The sequence below is a fragment of the Cucumis melo genome, chromosome 4, assembly GCF_025177605.1.
Source record: "Cucumis melo cultivar AY chromosome 4, USDA_Cmelo_AY_1.0, whole genome shotgun sequence".
Classification (NCBI taxonomy): domain Eukaryota; kingdom Viridiplantae; phylum Streptophyta; class Magnoliopsida; order Cucurbitales; family Cucurbitaceae; genus Cucumis; species Cucumis melo.
The window spans coordinates 32,473,938-32,493,483 of NC_066860.1; the positions used below are offsets into that span (position 1 = coordinate 32,473,938).

The window sequence follows — 19,546 nt, forward strand, 5'->3', positions numbered from 1 at the left end:
CTAATTAAATAAGTGTTGAATTACATTACATAATTTGATTGAACTTGCTTAGTTCGTATGCGTTGATATGATTTTACTCTTTTTTTTTTTATTTTAATGAAATTACGTGATAATGTCATACCAACTTTATTATTTAACATCACAAATCCAAACAGTATTCAAGTTGATTAATTAAAATACGTAAACATAAGAAATAACAATAATATAATAATAAAAGGAATTATCAAAAATAGAATATTTAACAGAAACTTCGTATAAATATTAATTTTTTTTCTTTAATGTAAATAATTTGTTAAATTTTTTTATTTTTGAAAAAACCTCACAATAATAACAACAATAAAAAAAGAATTTAGAATAATGATATTAACAAATCACTTTCGGATTAAATAATCAATACGAAACATAATTCAACTAGTTAAAAACATACTTATAATTTGTCGGGACAAAGTTCAAAAGTTAAGAAAAACGAAACATGGATCAATCGGTTAATATTCTGGTTCAAAGTTCAAATTATGAAAATGAGAAAAAAATTTGGAGGAAAATTCAAATCATCGGCTAGTTATCTTCATCTCCAAACAATCAATCAAAGCTCGATGAAGCCCCAAACCCAACGGTAACTGAAGAGCCTTCTCTAGGTGTGTCGGCTCCGATGGCATCGCGAACAAAAATATCTCGCCTTCGTTGGAATCACCTATCGGAACGGCATTGGACACGTCGGTGATCGGCAACAGACAATTGGCGAGGAGCGTGGCACCACCGGCAGTTGTGAAGAAACCGCAAGTATCATCAGAGAAATTTGGCGGTGAAATAATGCTGTTGACGGCCTCGAGATCGATCTCGAAGAGGTCATCGTCTTCTTCGATTTCCACCGGAGGTACTACGCCTGAGGCCATGGGTGGTCGGTGGTAAATACGGCGGAGGTTCAATTTTATTTATATAGGGAATGGAAAAGACTAAGGTGAAATGAAGTTAAGTATAACGGTCCTCAACAAATCCACAACCACCAAAATACATCGGATGCAAAGTTGTTCCCCTAATCCCAAATCTAAGACTTAATCTTTGTTTTTCTTTATCTTTTATGCAACAAAACTATGGTTTAGTTGTAAATTAAGCTTCAAAACAAATTAGGTTTAGTTAGGCGTTCCTAAACTTTTTTTTATGTTTGTATGTAGTTAAATAAATCGCCCGACTTAAAATATGGTATAAAGGTTAAAATTTTGTGTTAATAGAACCTAATAGGTCTATAAATTCTAGACTATGTTGAATAATGTTTTCCTTTTGTTCATACCCTGTTTGTTTGCTTTATTAAGAACTATTATAAAAGTTAATTGTTGTGTTATTTGTACTATTATATGAATATGATATTTAAAGTTCAAGTTTTATTGTATAATGAACGAGTATGTTCGAACTAAACAAGTAAATTTAGATTATGAAAATTTTTGGAGATGGGAAAGAAATGGGGAGTGGGGCAAGAAAGCCATCCCGACCCAACCAATAATTTTTGGGATAACATTTGGATTTTTAGTTTCAAAATAGGGTTGAAGAATTGTTAGTTCAGTTGTTTGAATTTTGAGTCTTGGTGGTCGATTTTCACTCTTTTAGTTTAAAAAAAGAGAAGTTGGAAATAGTTTCTAAACAACCATTCCTAAAATGGATTAAATAATTATTTAAAAGTTACTCTAAATCAAGTTTGTCATTTTATGCTTAAATTTTCTAATATTAACTCAACAACAATTGATGTTGATATTAGAGTTATATTTAGGCCCTTAAATTTTTAAAAAAGCTTTGATCAAATCCCCAAACTTTCATTCATTTTACTTTTTTTTTTCCTTTTAATGAATGCCAGTTGAGCAAGATTAGCAAATGTTCATATTCAAACCTTTTTAAAATTAATTGATATATTAATATAATGTCATAAATGAAAATAGAGAATAATTTCCTCAAACTCAAGAACTCATTAAACTTCAAGGATGAACACAGATTTCAAAGTTCTTCTAATTTAGAGTTATCATTCATCTCAAAATCATAAATTTACAAATAATAACCAAAATATGCAGAGTAACAATGATCCTCGAAACATAGAGGATCATTGTATAACTACAAAAGAAGACTACTAATAAAATCTTCAGAGACCATAATTCTTTACAACAATGTTTTCTTTTAAACAAGTTTCTGAACTCATTAGCTACAATCAAGACTTAGTAAGAAGAAACATTTTAGCAATTACACAAACAATTAGAATATCTACCCTTATTCTACCTCAATAATCTGCATTTTTACGATGAAGAAACATGTTGTACAAATGGATGATAACAAGGCAACACAGAGTACAACTCAAATGCCATGAAGTAAGTCTTGACCAAGAGGTCGGAGGTACAAAACTCCCAACCCATGTATTGATGGACAGGACTCAGGTAGAAAAAACAGAATAATCGAAGAGCTCATCAGGTGAGACTGAATGAATACCTATCAATGCCAAACTGGGAAGGGCAAAAACAGAAGAGACATCACTTAGCAAAAGTTTGTGTTGCAGAAATACAGCTAGAAACAACCTGAAGAACAGAAGTTTAAGGTAATAATAGTGAAGGCCTCGGGTCGATAACAAGTTGGGGTGTTCATTGAAAGCTGAAATGTGGAACCTAGGTCCATGTGGGAAAACAATGATGCTAAAGTTGAAGGTTTCCAAGATAAATAGAAGTGGGGAGTACAAAACAAAGAGATAGGCCCAACTTTTGTTTGAAAAGAAGAAACAAAGAAAAGCTATGAAACAATGTTGAATTATTAGCCACAGTGAAGTATCATAATGAGTAAATCAATCTCAAGATATCATCCCGCGATCTATCCATCTATCCCATAGCTAACTTTTTATATATTCCAACCAAGTAAACACCCATATTGACAGATACATCCAAAAGCTAAAAAACAAGACCTTTCTACAAAAGAAAGGTGTGCCAATGTCTCCATTTTTCTATATTTTTTTCTTATAGAAAGAACATCTATAGTTCCTTGGTGACAAGAACAACAGGGCACAGAGCAACAATCTAACTGATTCTTTATGAATTTGGATCAAGAAATAAATCTCATCCTAAACAAATATTTGCACCTTTAGACACAAGAAACTTGGATACCTGGTTTATTTCTTCAACGTGGATACATAAGGCAACGAGAAACATCAAATCAGGTCAATAAATAAAGCCTAATATGTCTTTCAATCCTCTTCTAGTTATCAGCAAGGGAATATTAACTTACAGATAAGATACCACAATGCAGTTATAAAAAGCCTTTCCATGGATGGAATGAAAGACGAAAAGAGCCTCAAAAAGAGATCATAAAAGACCTTTTTGATTGGCTGAGAGTAGGAAAGCTATTGAGCCAGATGTTATACAAGAAAATTGTTGACACAATCCGAAAGAAAATAACTTCAGGGAGGCCCTAGCCAAAGCATCATTCAGTAGATAAAACAGAAGAGCCAGTGGAATATGCAGCAACTTAGCCACATTGCCATTACTAGGACATTGAACACGATCCCCCTTATAACAAAGCTCAAAATCTAGATATATCATTTCCTAAAAAACATCTAGATGTAATGATTGTATACTAGCAGGCAACCATTGACAAGCTTTTGAGGTTGATGCCTTGAGACTTGATTTTTCCACAGAAAAAACCTAAATATTGAATTTAAGTCTTTCGAAACAATGCATGAGAATGCTGTCTTATCGAGCAAAAGAAACATCATGATCAAAGGCAAGTGCAACTAAAAATGCTTTATCTCCAAGACAGTTGTTCATAGGGACACTGGTAACGATTGAATATTCAGCTTAAGGGGATCATTAACCCATCCAATCATACACACACTTTACACTTAAAACAATAGGCTCCTTGAAATTAAATAGATCACATGCCATTCAACACCTACTAATTAACACTACAAGTAAACTAGTTTATCTCTAACAAGACTAATAGAAGAAATGACGAACATGTCACAAATAAAAAGGTTAAAAGCAGATGGATTTCTCATTTACTACAACAAGTTTCCCATCCCACCATCAATCAAACTTTAACTAGTAATCAATATAGTAAACAAAAATTTCAGTACAGAATGTTCTTTTTTTTTTTTTCCCTTTTTGTAAGAAACAAAAAAATGTCAATGCTAATCACAAAGCTGAAGTCGCATTATCAGAACTAAAATATAACTAACAGCGAAAACAGAGTAAAAATCAAAAAACAAGCATACGCTATCAAGCCACGGTGCTCATCCCCACCATCAGCAAGAGAAACCATAAGACTCGTACAGATCCTCGTCGCCCACAGCACAAAAACTCCAGCAACTGCGAATCTCAATAGACCGGCTTGCGGCAGAAACAAAGACACAGCCGACAAAACCACGACAGGCAACATACAGTACCCAACCACGCTAGTACACGTGTGAAGATTCAAATTACCATTCCGCCCGGCCAACATATTGAACACAACATACAGAAAAATGGAAGAAACCACGATCCATCCCAGTATCACGCCGAATTGGATCTTACCGGCAAGCAACTGGAAGAGACCAAAGAACATATATAAGAGAATCGGTCCAGACAAGTCCGAGTCCTTGTGCACATCAGGTTTGACCCGGAACGGATTCAAGATCGACTTTGTTTTCTTCCAGATTTGATCCGGGTGGATCCCGAGTTCATCGAGAAGGGGTTCTTCGTCTTCGAAATTAGCACCACCAGGGATAGACCCACCACCGATAGGACCACCATAGATACTGCCTGAGGATGTGGAAGCAGCAGCGGCGGATCCGATATCAAATGACATAAACGGAATGCTGGAGCCAGTCTGCCGAGGAGGCTGAAACGGCGCCGTCGCCACACCCCGCCGTTGTTGAATATTGGGGTTACCGCCAGAGGGAAAAACCACTGGCGGAACAGCGAACTCCTTCTTCACCGTCCCCATGGATTGAAGAACAAAACACTGAAATCTGAAATCGGTTCGATTTGGAGATTTAGGGATTCAAGTCGAGATCGAATGCTCTACCCAGAGTCGAAGAAAAATGGGGAAAATAATAGAGACGATTCGATGCACTTAGAAAGTAAAAATATTAAAAGGGAAAAGAATTGAAGTTTATATAGTAGAGAGTCTATAAGGGTACACCTGACTTTTCGTAATCCGTTTTAACTACTTGACGTGAAAGTGGGGAACGAGTATAAGGCCAATAATTTTCTAAGTGACTCAACGTGGTATGTGGAATTACATTTTTCACCCCATTCTTTTTAGAAAAATACGATTTGGTATTTCTTGTTCGATAGGTTTTGCTTTCTTCGTATGGGCTCAGATCCTCAATTTTAGAGACGAATGTCAATTACTTTTAAAACTTTATTACTTAACTTACATAGACAAAGGTTGATGTTTTTGTCCATAAAAAAAATAGTAATATGTAAAACGTTACTAAAAACAAAAACAATTTTGGGTTTAGACTTTTCAAGTAAAATTTGGAAATGTAAGATTTATAAATTCTATTTATTATGTGATTTTAATCATTTTTTGTTAAGGATGAAAAATATTTTGATTCATTTTATTATATATAAAAACAAAAAAAAAAATAAACTATTGAAAAAAATAAAAGAAAAACGTTTGAATAATGTTCGCATCTGAACTTGAGGTTAATCGAAGAAATTGGAAAACAGCGGGAAGGGGACTCGGAAGCATTTCCGATTCAACTCGGCGTCCACAGGGCGGCGAGTCGTCGGAAGCAAGGCTAATTCGAACTGTGAGCTCAACGGAAAGCGATTTGAGATTCATCTTCAGACCCAACTGCGAAGAACATCTTCATTTAATTCTAGGTTTGTTTGAGAAATCGAATAATGGAGGAGGAAGATTGTTTGATCTCCAAAGCAGTGGCAGTGACGGCCTGCACTGCTATGGCTCTGTTCTACGTTGCCATTCTCTATGCTCCTGCTTTGTTACTTCGTCTACCACCTCCTCCTTCTCTTCAAGTTTACATGATTCGACGGTTCCTGTGCGCCTTCATTTCCACCGCCGTTTCGATCTTCGTCTGCGCTCTAATCCTTCCTGTAAGCTTCAATTAACTTTTTCCTGTCATTAATGTCTGAAAGCATGATTATATTGTTTGTATTTTCTATGAGTCTTTTCAGAAATGAGCTCTCCTTCTTCGAGTTGAACTGCGTAGTATTCATTTATTTCTTAGTAGAGAATAAAGAATTACTGGCCGTTTCGTTGATACACTGTTTTAGTAAGTATTAGTTTATCACGCGAGCTACAAGTTAACTAGTCGGAATTTGTTAACGTTAAAATTTGTGGTAAAACGAAGTAAATTTTGGTTTGGATAACGATTTGTTCATCTTCAATAATTAATCCGTTGGATCCATTGTTTCTGATAGACGCGAGAGCAAGAATTTCGTAGATACATATACATAATTAGCTTTCTCATTATTTAAGTGAACCAATTACCATAGACTATAAGATTAATCAATCAACCTAATTGGTGAATTAGACAGTTGAAGTTATTGCTTTTTAATTAACATGCAAAGGAAGATATGAAGTAGACACGACCTCTTCTTCCTAGTTCTATGGGTTTCAGCAGATCTCAGGAATTTGTAACTCAGTGAAGCATTATTAATCTGAATATAAGTTCATAGTCCGCAATTTATATATTTGTTTGTGGTAGCTTCCATCACAATGCTGACTTCCCCATGTCATTTTGTTTCATGCCAGATAAAGAAAATGGAGTTATCACTGTTATTGGCAGCTTATGGTGTCCGAGCAGATCATATTGTAAGTATCACTTTTTTCTCCTCCATTAGATAACACACCATGGTATTAGCTAACGTTTTCTTTAACATTTTATTCAATTTTATAATCTTGTAGTCTGCGGATTGGAAAGGTGAAATGAATCCTAAACTTGCGTCCTGAATTGCAATTTTATCTATGAAACAGTGGCAAGCTGTGTTCTTTCCTCTTTCATTGACTTCTTTTATGTACGTTGGATCAATGGTCTTAAAGTCTTTGTTATTGGTGGATTCATGGAGAGAACATATGAATCATGGAGGAGACTCCCTTTTGAACTGTGCCAGAATGTTGTGGACAAGAGTTCTTGATTGGGGGCTGTCAACTGTCTCAAATATTTTAGCTTGGAGAAATTATGTTGTGGTGAGTAACTTCAAGCTTTTCCACTCCATTTTTGGGTCCATGCTTCGTGTCAGAGCAAATAAATCACTTATACTTAGCTTTATTGTGGCTCCTTGTGCTGAATAAGCGCATGCTAGACACTCGTATACATTCTTGAAATATTTTTGCAGCTGCTTTCCTTTTATATCCTGGGCAACTCTTCATCTTTCACCATCGGTTCTTTGTCCTGCTGGCATTACTTGTTTGACAATTTTCTATGAGTAAGCTCCACAAGTTGGGTGGAAAGGAAAAGGTTGTGGCTTGGTTTTGCTCCAAATCTCCCTTGCATACTTATTATATTCAAAATTCAAGCTAGATAAATAATTACAGTAACTTGATTGAATTGGTTACCTGGACCATTGTATTTAACCACTGAAGACAGATTCACAGTTTGGTCGGAAACGGTTTGTCTAATGTCCACTGTTCTGGTTGCCACTCGTGAGTAAAAGATGCTGTTATTTTGAGTTTGTGGGCTGACTTTTTTATAAAATTAAAATAGATGTCTTGTTTTCCTTAATGCTAACCAGAATTGGTTATTAAATAATAATAAAATAATTCTTTAAGCTGTGGCAATGAACCTTTTTTCACTTCGATTTCTTGGTTGACATTTGCATCAAACATCCTTGGACAGGCTCCACTAACTGAGGAGTTGGTGTTTAGAGCGTGCATGATACCAATTCTTCTATCTGGGGGATTTAAGCCGATCACTGTGATATTTCTCTGCCCCATTCTTTTCAGTCTGGGTAAGTTCAACGCTTCTCATTTTAGCAAATGAAACCATCCAACTATTTTACATAAGAGTTTGTGCATGTATCCTCATTTATTCCTTACTGGGCATGACCTTATGCTTCCCTATACTTTTTTTTTCTTAAAATTTGTCACGTTCCCCTTGATTCATAGAAATAGGGAAAACATTGCAAGAGTTTGAGCTTGAGATTTCTTGTTCTTGTGCCATGTTAAGCGACCACCAGACTTATATATATACACAAATATTGTGTGTGCGTGCGTGTATATATGAAAGTATGTATGGAATGAAGTGATGAGTCTTCAATACTTAGATTTGGTTTTAGTTGTTTATTAATTCAAATAAGGATGGGACCATCAGACTTTGAACATTTCATGGATGAACAATTTTCCTGTGGACGTTCTGTAAATTTACTGAAACTTGTTTGGTTAAAAATGAGTGATATTCTGCTTCATCATCATATGGCAGCGCATTTAAACCACTTTATGGAGTACTATAGCAAGCAGAACAATAACCTAACCAAAGCGGTTATGGTTGTAGGTACACAACTTTTATTCCCTGACAATTTGCATTCCATTTTTTACTCTTCCCTTTTCTTCTTTTTTCCCCATTAAATGTTTAAAAGAATGCATATGAGTTCTGTTTTTTTTCCTCTCTTATCTTTTCCTTTTCCAGGTCTCCAGCTTGGGTATACTGTGGTATTTGGATCATACGCGAGTTTTCTCTTTGTGCGAACTGGTATTCAAGATAGAACATTACTTTTAATGCTATGTTTTCTTTATAGGTCTTTGCTTTTGGTTCCTGAGCTTCATACACCTGTTCTTCTGTAATCAATTATCAGATAGAAAGAGATTGATTTAACTGATGAATTTGCACCGGCTTGAAGCTGGAATTGGAGTAGAATTAGTCGAGTTCTAAATGTGCTACTAGAAGCTCATCAAATTTCACATATGAAGTTGTATATATATACACATATTTTCCAATAATCTAATATGTAGTTTTAGTCTAGGGCAGTATCAACTTTGTTTCATGAGAAGCACGTGTACTGGCATTAGTGCCTTTCTTGGTAAGCAAATTGATGATAGTTGATGTGGTCACGAAACTGATTTAAGGATGCTAATAGGAAAGGTGATGTTTAATTTGACATCTAATATTAGTTATTGTTCTCATTAATTTGAAGAGTAGGGGGACTATCTTTTGGTGCTTTCCTTTAGAACTCTTGTTCCAATAGTTTTGTAATGAATATCCTTCCTTTATCACTTCCAATTGGTAAGGTTTATATAGTTCATGGCCTGCAAAGAAATCTAAGTTAGTTTTGTTGGACTTGGTTCACAAACCCTAGCCACTAATCTTCTTGCATTTTTAATTAAGCTAAGACAGCTGAGCGTGGATTTATTGAAAGTGTTTGAAGTGCCTTCTAGTTTAAGCAGATTTGAAAAAGATATTTTCAATGAAATGTTATCTTACATTTTTCAAAACTACCAATAGTTATTATATTAATTATTAATATGCTTTATCTTCATGCAACATATTCAGTAGATTTTTGGTTGATCATTTTAAAATTATTTTTTGGACAATCCATCCCCCATGTCTTTCTTCAAAAAAGAGTTCAAATTTATTCAATATTTTTAAATAGCTTTTTATTTATCAAGATTTGGAAAAAAATAATAAACACCTATCACTGAGAAACCAAACTACACATATTTTGAATCGTTCCTTTTTGCAAGGGCGCTTATAGTAAAACTGATTGTATTTCAAAAGCTATTCCAAATGCATTAGAAGTCTCTTAAAAAGATATCGCACTAATGTCGGGATAGTTTTTTGCAGGCCATCTTCTTGCTCCATTAGTTGCTCACGTTTTTTGCAACTTTATGGGCTTACCTGCTCTTTTTTCTCGAGGAAGAGGTATGTTTTATGTTTTTGTGATCTGAATTTGTCAATAACCCATGATAACAAAAGAATCAAACTAGCGACATGTTTTATGTTTTCGTGATCTGTGTTCTTCAAAAAACCATGATAACAAAAGAATCAAACTTATCCCCCTTCGTTTCCTTATACAGGAGAAATTATGTTCCAAATTTCTCATCCTTATTACAGTTCCGTATAGTTACACTGCTGCGACCTTGCTTTATAATAAGATTTTCTACACGTTTACTGTCTAAATGCTAATAAATGGTTGATATGGTGATTAATGACCGGAAAAAAGAATGTTAAATTCCACACGCTGCAATGCACCTTGTGAAATTTAGGAAGCTGAATTGAACCCTTTGAGCCAAGTGTACTTTTCTTTTTCTCTGTGTTCATTTTTGTTTATGAACTTCTCTCTGAGTTGAAGATAACTTGATCTAAACATCCCAGGGGTGGTGAGTCTGGCATTTCTAGTTGGAATGGTGGGATTCCTATGGCTTCTTTTTCCCATGACAAGTCCACATTTGTTTAATGAGAGAACAAATAACTGCAGATGTTGGCAAGGATATTGTTCTTGGACCTAGACTCTGAAAAAAAAATATTGAAAGAAAATAATCTTACTGTAGCTTAGAAAGAGAGAGAAGCAGAAGAAGATATGTTAGATTATTCTTCTGTATAGAGGTATGTGCCAAGGCTGTTTATTATTAGGTATAAAAACCTCTATGAATATATGTTTCTCTTGTCTTGTGAGTTGTAATTGTAACAAAGAATTCAATGATTAAAAGACATTATTGATTGTTGTTTGAATGAAGGTGTTAGGCAGCGAAGGATGTTGTTTTGGACCAAAGCAAGAAAAAAGGTTTGCGTACTGAACCAGTCTCCATTCATCTTCTGAAACCCTTCCACTCTTGTAGATATTGTAATGATGGCCTCAAATCCGTAGGGTAGCCTCCAAATTGTTGATCTTACCTCCCATTAACTTATCTATATCTTGTTTAAGTTTAACCTCCTCCCTTTAAGCAGCAACAATTTCCATTGAAATTTCATGGAAATTCCCCACCTCCACACACACATTATCCTTAGAACTCAACGACACAGTTTGACGACCTTTAGATTATAAGATTTTCAAGTTCTTTTTTCATAGTTTATTTCCTCAAACTACCCACCTTTTAGAATTGCTCAAGTCTTTTTCCCCCATTTTTTTTACTTTTCAAAATCATCGCATAAGTAGGTATGAGTTTAGTATTTACGTATGAGTACTTGGTGCCCATATTTTTTGTTTTAGTTATTTTGGTCCGAAAATTTTAACTTTAGTTTATTTTAATTTCTATACTTTTAAAATGTTCATTTTAGTTTTATACATTTAAAATGTGACTATTTTAGAAGGATGGTAACCAAAATGGACATTTTGAAAGTATATAGATCAAAATGAATCAAATCTAATAGTTTATTGACCAAAATGTTGATCGAAGCACAATGACCAAGATAATATTTGAACCAATGAAATTCGGACGTACAAATCTAGGAATCAAATTCAAGTTAGATATGATTAGATTTTTGCACCATATTCACATTATTACGGTATGGAATTAGAGATTGGAACGTTGAAATGAAAAATATTTGAAATGTGGGGGTTAAGGTAGAGAAATCTTTAAGCATGGTCAGAAAATCAAAGAAACAAAGGGGGGGAAGAGGAGGAAAATGATGAGTATCTATGATGATTTAAATGGACCAATTTTTGCTTGTTTTCCATGAAGAAGGAAGAGAGGAAAAAGAAAATTCAAATGTGTCATCATCATTTTCTTTGCCTTTCTTCTCAATTTTGATCTCAATGAGTTTATTGAAAGGCTCAGAGGCAGGGCCTAGAACAAACAACACCCCTCTAAAACTAGACCTCTAATTCAATGGAGTTTTGGATTGGACATTCTTCTTTATCATATCTTTCTTTCTTTATATATTATATATTTTTTCCTTTATTCTTCTTCTTCTTCTTCTTCTTCTTCTTCTTCATATGTTCTTTTTTCTTTAATGTTAATGGTCAACCTGACAAACACAGGGCTACGTCATGTCCATGGGTTTCATATTTTATTTCCTTTTTTTTCAGTTTTTTTTCGAAAATTTAATGAACTCTTTCATTTACCTTTTAGTATTCTTATTTTTAAAAAATATTTACTATTTTTTTTATAAAAAAAAGTTTTGGTGTTCGTGATGACGTTTACCTACTGATTAGATCCTCCCATCACTTTCTTCCTCAGATGGAATCCGAATGAAAAGCCTCCTTTCTTTTCTTTCATTTATTTTGCTTCTTTTTTTTTAAATTGTTCTTTTTTCTAATGGCAAGGTTTGAAATTTGAAAAAAAAAAAAAAATTGCTTTATGGTTTACTAGTTTTCAATCTTCATTTCATTAAGTTTGGGATTGGTCTGATTTTGCAAAGTTGAAATATGAAAAAATTATATATTTTTAGTTCTTAGTGTACAAGTTCGGTAATAAAAAATTACAAACGAGTTAATTTTATGAGTATGAATTCTCATACTACATTTTTAGTATCGGAAGAGAGAACAGTACGTGAATGATCGATTGAGTTGGGGTTAATCTTTTAGAAACAAACGTATAAATACATCTACTTCGAACTGAAATCTTCATCTATGAAGAATTATTTACCCATTTGGGAACTGTTTCTAAAATTAGTGTAATAGTTTTTAAAAAAGTTTTAGAAGCATGGGAGGAAACTTTTCAGAATCTAAAAAAATAAAAATCAACAAAAGGTCATTTGTTGATATTTTTCAATAAAGTGAGAATTTTTCTCAATTTAGAGTTAGATAAATCAAATCCCTTTTCTCTTCGTTCTTTTTTTTCAACTACATACAATTAAAAAAGGAAAATATCTTAATTTCAAACAAGTTTCTCTTTACAACAGCTCAAACCCTTTTTCTATTATTTTAACATGAACTTGATTTTTTAAACATCTCTTTCCATGCAAGAAAGCCACTTGTCACAAAAGAAAAAAAAAAAAAAAAAACACAAACACACACACACACACGAAAATTCTACGTGAAATCAAAACTTAGGATGATATGAACATGCATGTGTGATTTGATTAAGCTTTTTAAAAACATTCCCACATGGATTTGTCTTCAGTAGACAAAATATTCGTTTACAAACCTTTTCCATGATTTCATAGCATTTGTTTTATTACACAATTAAACAATTAATATATATACATATATTAATGCTCTGTTCATCTTTGGATATCTTAGCTTTGAAACTTGACAAAAATTACAACAAAAATGATAACGAGGGCACTCAAAATTGAATGCCTTATTGATTACCTTTATTGTAAAGATTAACTTTTTATTACTTATCGAGAGTCTAAATTAAATGGGTAGGAATAAATTTAAAAATTTTAAGCAAACCCATTTGAGATTTTTCAATTACAATCACAATTTGATATGAGAAAGAGAACTTATAATGTGAAATTGGTTTTTCCATTAGATAGCCTGATACATCATTTTGAAGTACAGAAAATCCATATCCTAACCCCCCCAAAAAAAGATATTAAGAAATTTAAAAAAAAATAAAAATAAAAAGATGCTAAAGCTACATGCTGTCCTATATAACTGAAAACCCAAACTACTTGCTACTGTTGGCTATGGTAATTCACAAAAAATGAAAAACATAAAAAAAAAAATTAAAAATAAGATTAAACTTTAAGTGGGGTCTTGATATCATCATCAACATCATCATCATCATGTTCTTCTTCTTCTTCTTCTTCCATTGATATTGTATGATTTCAATTGGAAGAATTAGAAGGATTTGCGGAGGAAAGATTAAGATCAGGAATTGATTTTGAAGCATTGGCTTTTGAATTTCCTTTCGATAATTTCTGCTTCAGTTCTGAAAGAAGAGCTTGATTTTCTTGGTTCAAAAGTTGGGCCTTCTTCCTCAATCTCTCATTTTCCTTCATTATGTAACAGTTTTGCAAGTACAACTCTGAGTTTAGCCTCTCCATTCCTTCCTCTTGCTTATTTGATTATTGATTGATCACAATTTGGTTGATAAATATATGATGATATTACATCAACCAAATTCCAAAAACAAAAACCCTGTAAAAGAAGACAAAGAATTTAATTAGAAAAAGGAAAAATAGGAGAAAAAACAGAGAAGAAGAGGAATTAGAAGCACACGAGATGGAAATGTTGAGATGGGTTTTAGTATTAGGAATTGAAAAAAAATAGTGAGAGTTTAATTTATAGAGATTGATAAATCCAACAGTAATGAAGAAGAAGAAGAAGAAGAAGAGGAAGCTTTGGTCTTAGCCATATGTAATAATGAGAGTTAGAAGAGAAAGAGACAGAAACAAATGGGGAAAAAGAGGAGGCAAAAACAGCTTTGAAACAGGGGATTTTCTTATTAGAAAATACTTAAATAAAAGATTTTTTAGTGAAAAAAAAAATAAAAGACGGAATAAGGATAAATTGATGACAAAATGTACACTCATTGTGAAAAGAAAAAAAAAAGAAATGGGTTGTTCTTTCGGTTGCCCAAATACGAAAGAAAAGGATAATTAAAGCTATATTCAACCACATTAATAAGACCATAAGAAACTTAAAAATTCTGAACTTCGAATTAAGTTTCCTTGTAAAATAATCCTCTGTAATTTGCACAAAAAACAGAGGAAGTAAATTGTTTTAAGGGGGAAAAGGACATTAAATTGAAAAATCCAATACAAATATACAAGAGAAGAAGAAGAAGAAGAGGAAACTTGGAATTTAGAAGAACAAAAACAAAAACTTACACAAAAAAAAAAGGAACAAAACAAAGGAAGTACCCCACAACATAAGGGTATGTCTACCTTTCTTGGTGAAAGGGAAGCAAGAAGAGAACCTTAAGAACAAAACAAAAAGACCCAAAAAAATTAACAATATATAAACTATACATATATATATATATATATATATATATATATATAGAGAGAGAGAGAGAGAGAGAGAGAGAGAGAGAGAGAGAGAGAGAGAGAGAGAGAGAGAGAGAGATGGAGGAAAGAGAAAGTGGGTATGTGTTGATTTTTCTTTATCTTTTCAAAAAAGATCACCTTTTTAAGAGGGTTTGTTGGGCAGAGAGAGAAGTAAACAAAAACAATCTGGATTTTTGCAACAGAAGAAGCACTTCTAGTAGTAGTAGAAGAAGAAGAAAAGGAAAAGCTAAAAAAAAAAAAAGGGAACAAGTGAGGGACAAATGGAACAAAGTGGCTGTTAATTTATAGAGTCATAGGTTAAGAGAGAGAAAACCCCTCAAACAAAAATTAAAAACACAGAAATTATTTTATTTTATTTTTATATAATCTAAAATTTTAAAATATATTATTTTTATTAAAGAAAGAAAGAAAAAAGAAGAAGACATTGAGACATTAGACATGAGACATGCCCCTCTTTCTGACACAACAATCATGTAAGTGTAAGCATGGAAGGCGGCCGGTTATAGGAGGAAGAAGAAGAAGTAGTAGAAGCAGAAGAAGAAGAAGAAGAAGAAGAAGCTCAAAAGATTTTTCTTTTTTTTTTTTTAAAAAAATAAATTTATATGTTTTCTTTTTAAAAATAAATAAATAAATAAATAATAATTTAAAGAAGAATGATGAAGATGATTGTTTATGGCGTCATGGGTAGTGAAGGGCAAAAATGGGAATTAGAGGAGGGTATTTTGGTAAAAAGAAAAGAGATGGTGAGAGAGAGAGAGAGGGAGAATTATGGGAGTTTTAGGGGTAGGAGAGGGGATGTAAAATGATGGGTGGGCTAAGGGCCGTCCCAAGATTCGCAATCATTAAATGGATTGGCTTCTAAACCCATCATCACTTCACACACACAACCCCTTCTCTCAATGCCACCCACCAACACCCCCTTTTCTTCTTCTTCTTCTTCTTCTTCTTCTTCTTCTTCTTCTTCTTCTTCTTCTTCTTCTTCTTCTTCCTTTTCTCTACACTCATTTTTAATCCCTAGTTTTCAATAATCATCTCTCACCTCTACAATGCTATCTCTTCTCAATTATATTTCAATTGAGTTCAAGTTCCCCAAACATAACTCTTGAAATTTTATATGTATTTGATTCGTTTAAATCAAAAATACTTTTACTCGTTCAAAATTAACTTAAATATTTATTTTGTGTTATTAAAATTGAGTTTGAATGATTCACGCCTTTTTTCATAATATCGAGGGTTAAAAATGTAATTCTTCTAAATTATATGTATAAAAGACTAAATTTTGTAATTCTATTTGTAGCTCTCCTTTCATTTCCCTTTCACATTTCTAATCTCTTTGTGTTGGTAAGTATTGGTAATAATCATTATTTCTCTCTTTTTTACCCCTTTTTTTGGGGTGGGTTTTATTAGCACTTCTTTTTGCACATACAACTTTTCTTTACCCACTTGTTTATTTTGGGGATTTTATTCCTTACTTGTAATGTTGTATTTTCCCTTTCATATTACCCTCTCCCTTTTAGTTCAACCCCCCCCCCCCTCTAATTTTGTTGCTAATTTCTAATCACAATCACCCATAAATAATTTTTATGGTTTTAGGGTTTCTACCCAATTAAAACATTTTCTCTTTGACTTAATTTCTTCCTTTCTTTGTTTCATCTCTCGTCCTCAAAAGTGATTGATGTGGTCCGTTGGCTTATTTTTTCGATTTTATTGTACATCTTTTATAGATGTTTTGTTGAGTTTAGTGAAGTTTTGATCAAGAACGGTGTACCAATAATTTTAGTTGTGTGATTGAAAGAGACTTAAATTTATAAAGTTAGGCATTTTGTTTTATGACATTTTATTTTTCAAATTGAGAGAGAGAAAAAAAAATGTCATTTTTCCTCTTGTAAGCATGATTGTTCGAACTTAGCTTACCTAATATCGACTAATTAATTTCTTGATATAACTATCTTCTCGGTTACGTAATTATACTAATCTTGTAACCAAACTTATCTAACCTTTCTAATATACTTGGGACCATTTTTTATCACTTAGAATTATTTGAACCAATTGATGATGGTATTTTGTTTTTACATTATTATAAAGCATTATTACAATGAAAGCAAGGATCATCAATGAAAGCATTTTGAAAGCAATAGACAAAAAGTGAAGTAAAAAAAAAAAAAACATACCTTTTTTGTCCTAACTTTTCTACTTGTTTTGTAGATTTCAAAATATTACACATCTAGTCCTTAAGTTTTTCTATTTTAGTACCAATTTAGTCTCTATATTTCGAAACCTTATAAGTTTTATCTTTAAAATTTTGAATTTTGTTTCAATTTAATCACTATATTTTAAAATTTACATGGAAAACCTCGGTATTTTTTACTTGTGCCTAAAAATTATTAAATAAAATTTTAAATTTAAATTTAGTAAAAATGAAAGGAGTAAAATTCACTAAATAACAAATTTTAAAATTTTATAATATAGACTACAATACTAAATACGTAAAATGAATATCGAGTGAAAAATCAAAATCTAAAAGCGTAAATCTCGAACCACTATTAAATTGAAAACAAAACACAAACATTTATACTCAAATTTTAAAGAGGTTGTCGTGTCAAAACACAAATTTTATTTTATTTATTTATTTTATGTGAAGTTAACAAAATTGGAAGAATGGAAAGGAAAGGGGTAGGGGCCAGCCAGCCTCGAGGGCTCTCATGGGTTATGAGTAGGTTAGTGTGAAAACATCATGGGATTTTTCACGTATGCTCTCTCTCTCTCTCTCTCTCTCTCTCTTCGAATGTCTCCATAAAAATGTATGATTTCAAGGGGGCGTTTTAGTCATTTACTACCCCTCGTGAAGCTCGTTCTTCTCTCTACGTCTTTGCATCAATGCAATCATGGAGCTCTAAACAATGGGGTTAGTGTTCCTTCAATTACCCTTTTGCCCCTTCTCCCTCTTCCAAATTTTACCCTATTTGGCTTTTCAACACTTCAATTTCCTCCTCCTTTTAACTCATTTTAATCATGAATGGTTATTATTGAGTAGTAGGGTGGAAAAGTACCAAAAAGCATTTCCTTTTTTTTTTTTCTTCTTCTTCTTCTCTCTCTCTCTCTCTAAGAAGAAAAAGCAAATTGTTCCATTCAACTAAATGATAGTTTTGCATGGTTGGGTGGCATCAATTTTTTGGTTTCCTTTTCTAAAGCTTTTCGAAATATTATTTAATGTCGAAAATTCGCTCACTCGTGTACTTCATGAGTTTGAATTATCGTTAAGGATTAAATTATCCAATATCAAAATCGATATGGATATTGATGATTGTTTTTTCGTTCATAGTTATTTAAATTAATAGTTTGAGTTGATTCACCTCCAAACTAAGTTATGGATCTTGTTATTAAGTTCAAACATATCTTCTTTTTCCTTTTTGATATTTGTGAGTGTCGTGGCTAGCTTACGCGCATTTCGATTAATCACACATGACAACTCTTCTAACCATACAACGTTTAGATGTCAAGAAAAACCTGTAGAATATTAAATTCCCAAGGTATGTAGGTAGTCACCATAGACAATGTAAATCTTCTTATTGTGATTAGTAGTAGAGGACATACTTTTATATGTTATAGCTACTCATTATATATGTTAGTTGATATCCTTAATATTGATGTCCAACTTTTAAATTTTATAAATCTATTAAGGAATAATATATATTGACATATAAAATTGGATAGTTGCAAATATAGCAATTATATTTAAAATAATGAAATATATAGCAACATTTTAAAAAAAATTGTAAAATATGTCAAAATTTATCAATGATAGGAGTCACTGATAGGCCATGCAACAAATATTAGTCTATCACTGATAAACCATAGGAATCTATCAATAGACTTTGCTATATTTAGACTTTGCTACATTTGCAATTTTTTTAAAATATTGCTACATATTTAATAATTATTCTAAAAATTACTACTCATTATAATTACCCTAATTTAATCTTTTATTACGAGCGACATATAAATAAAAATAAAAACAATACATTAAAAAAAAAAGTGAGTATTATATTGTATTATATCATTTTTATAACAATAGATGCTCATATTTTTACCATTACATATGCACAAGGATTGATATGGCTATTAACATTAATTGGTTGTTATAAAATTGGTAATAAGATTCGAATATTATGAGTAGTTGATCACCACACAAACACAATGCTAATCCATCATCTTCTTGTTTGGAAGTTTTATTTTATCCGACAAAAAAAAAAAAGAGAGAGAAAAAGAAAAGGTCATATGAGATTTTTCTTTAACACAAAAAAGGTTTCTTATTGATGATTGAAGTGGGTAATATAAAGTCAAAAAGAGATTACTTTATAATTTTATAAATGGTTTTTTGTCAACAAATTTCACCTTTTTTTAAAAAAAAAAATCACTTTTTTAGTCAAAATATTTGCCCAACATTTTAATTGCTAAAATTAAAATCTGCCGGTAAGCATATCATGAGAAAATTGAAAAACAAAATGGAAGGTTTTTTCTTTTCCTTTTATAATAATAAATTTGAAATCAAATAGATACTCAATTTACTTTAAAAAAAAAATACCGCCTACCTCAACTTCGTAGGTCAAGGTGAAGACGATCTCATCTCCTCTATTTTTGACAAATGCAAAAAGAAAGAGAGATCAAGACACAATTGACTTACTTCAATCTCGAAGATTGAGGTTATCTCTTTGTAATTCGAGATATCTAATACAATTT

At 32.3% G+C, this 19,546-nt stretch overlaps 3 protein-coding genes across 8 annotated transcripts; 1 reads left to right on the forward strand and 2 right to left on the reverse strand.

The window, feature by feature from the left end:
• Positions 1–3,987: 3,987 nt before the first annotated feature.
• LOC103486599 (uncharacterized) lies at positions 3,988–5,089 on the reverse strand. Its single transcript, XM_008444609.3, has one exon. It carries the CDS (start codon positions 4,942–4,944, stop codon positions 4,183–4,185), a length of 762 nt encoding a protein of 253 aa, XP_008442831.2. The 5' UTR covers positions 4,945–5,089; the 3' UTR covers positions 3,988–4,182.
• A 516-nt stretch (positions 5,090–5,605) lies between these two features.
• On the forward strand, positions 5,606–10,972 carry LOC103486598 (CAAX prenyl protease 2). Of its 3 annotated transcripts, XR_537103.3 has the most exons (9): positions 5,613–6,062; positions 6,724–6,783; positions 6,946–7,158; positions 7,808–7,919; positions 8,390–8,461; positions 8,597–8,659; positions 9,749–9,826; positions 10,280–10,510; positions 10,642–10,972. XR_537103.3 is itself a non-coding variant. In XM_008444607.3 (8 exons), exons 1-8 carry the CDS (start codon positions 5,853–5,855, stop codon positions 10,411–10,413), a joined length of 942 nt encoding a protein of 313 aa, XP_008442829.2. In that variant the 5' UTR covers positions 5,606–5,852; the 3' UTR covers positions 10,414–10,636. The 3 variants fall into 3 exon arrangements, 2 of the variants coding, with proteins under 2 accessions (XP_008442829.2, XP_008442830.2); XM_008444607.3 differs by lacking the exon at positions 10,642–10,972 and having other exon boundaries at positions 5,606–6,062; positions 10,280–10,636; XM_008444608.3 differs by lacking the exon at positions 10,642–10,972 and having other exon boundaries at positions 5,612–6,062; positions 9,739–9,826; positions 10,280–10,636.
• A 2,500-nt stretch (positions 10,973–13,472) lies between these two features.
• Positions 13,473–15,149, reverse strand: LOC103486597 (protein LITTLE ZIPPER 4). 4 transcript variants are annotated; one of them, XM_051084126.1, is made up of 2 exons: positions 14,924–15,149; positions 13,473–13,934 (listed from the first exon to the last, which is right to left on the reverse strand). In XM_051084126.1, the coding sequence occupies exon 2, from the start codon at positions 13,838–13,840 to the stop codon at positions 13,622–13,624; it is 219 nt and encodes a 72-aa protein (XP_050940083.1). In that variant the 5' UTR covers positions 13,841–13,934; positions 14,924–15,149; the 3' UTR covers positions 13,473–13,621. The 4 variants fall into 4 exon arrangements, with proteins under 4 accessions (XP_050940083.1, XP_008442827.1, XP_050940085.1 ...); XM_008444605.3 differs by lacking the exon at positions 14,924–15,149 and adding an exon at positions 14,684–14,762; XM_051084128.1 differs by lacking the exon at positions 14,924–15,149 and adding an exon at positions 14,452–14,490.
• Between the last annotated feature and the right edge of the window lie 4,397 nt (positions 15,150–19,546).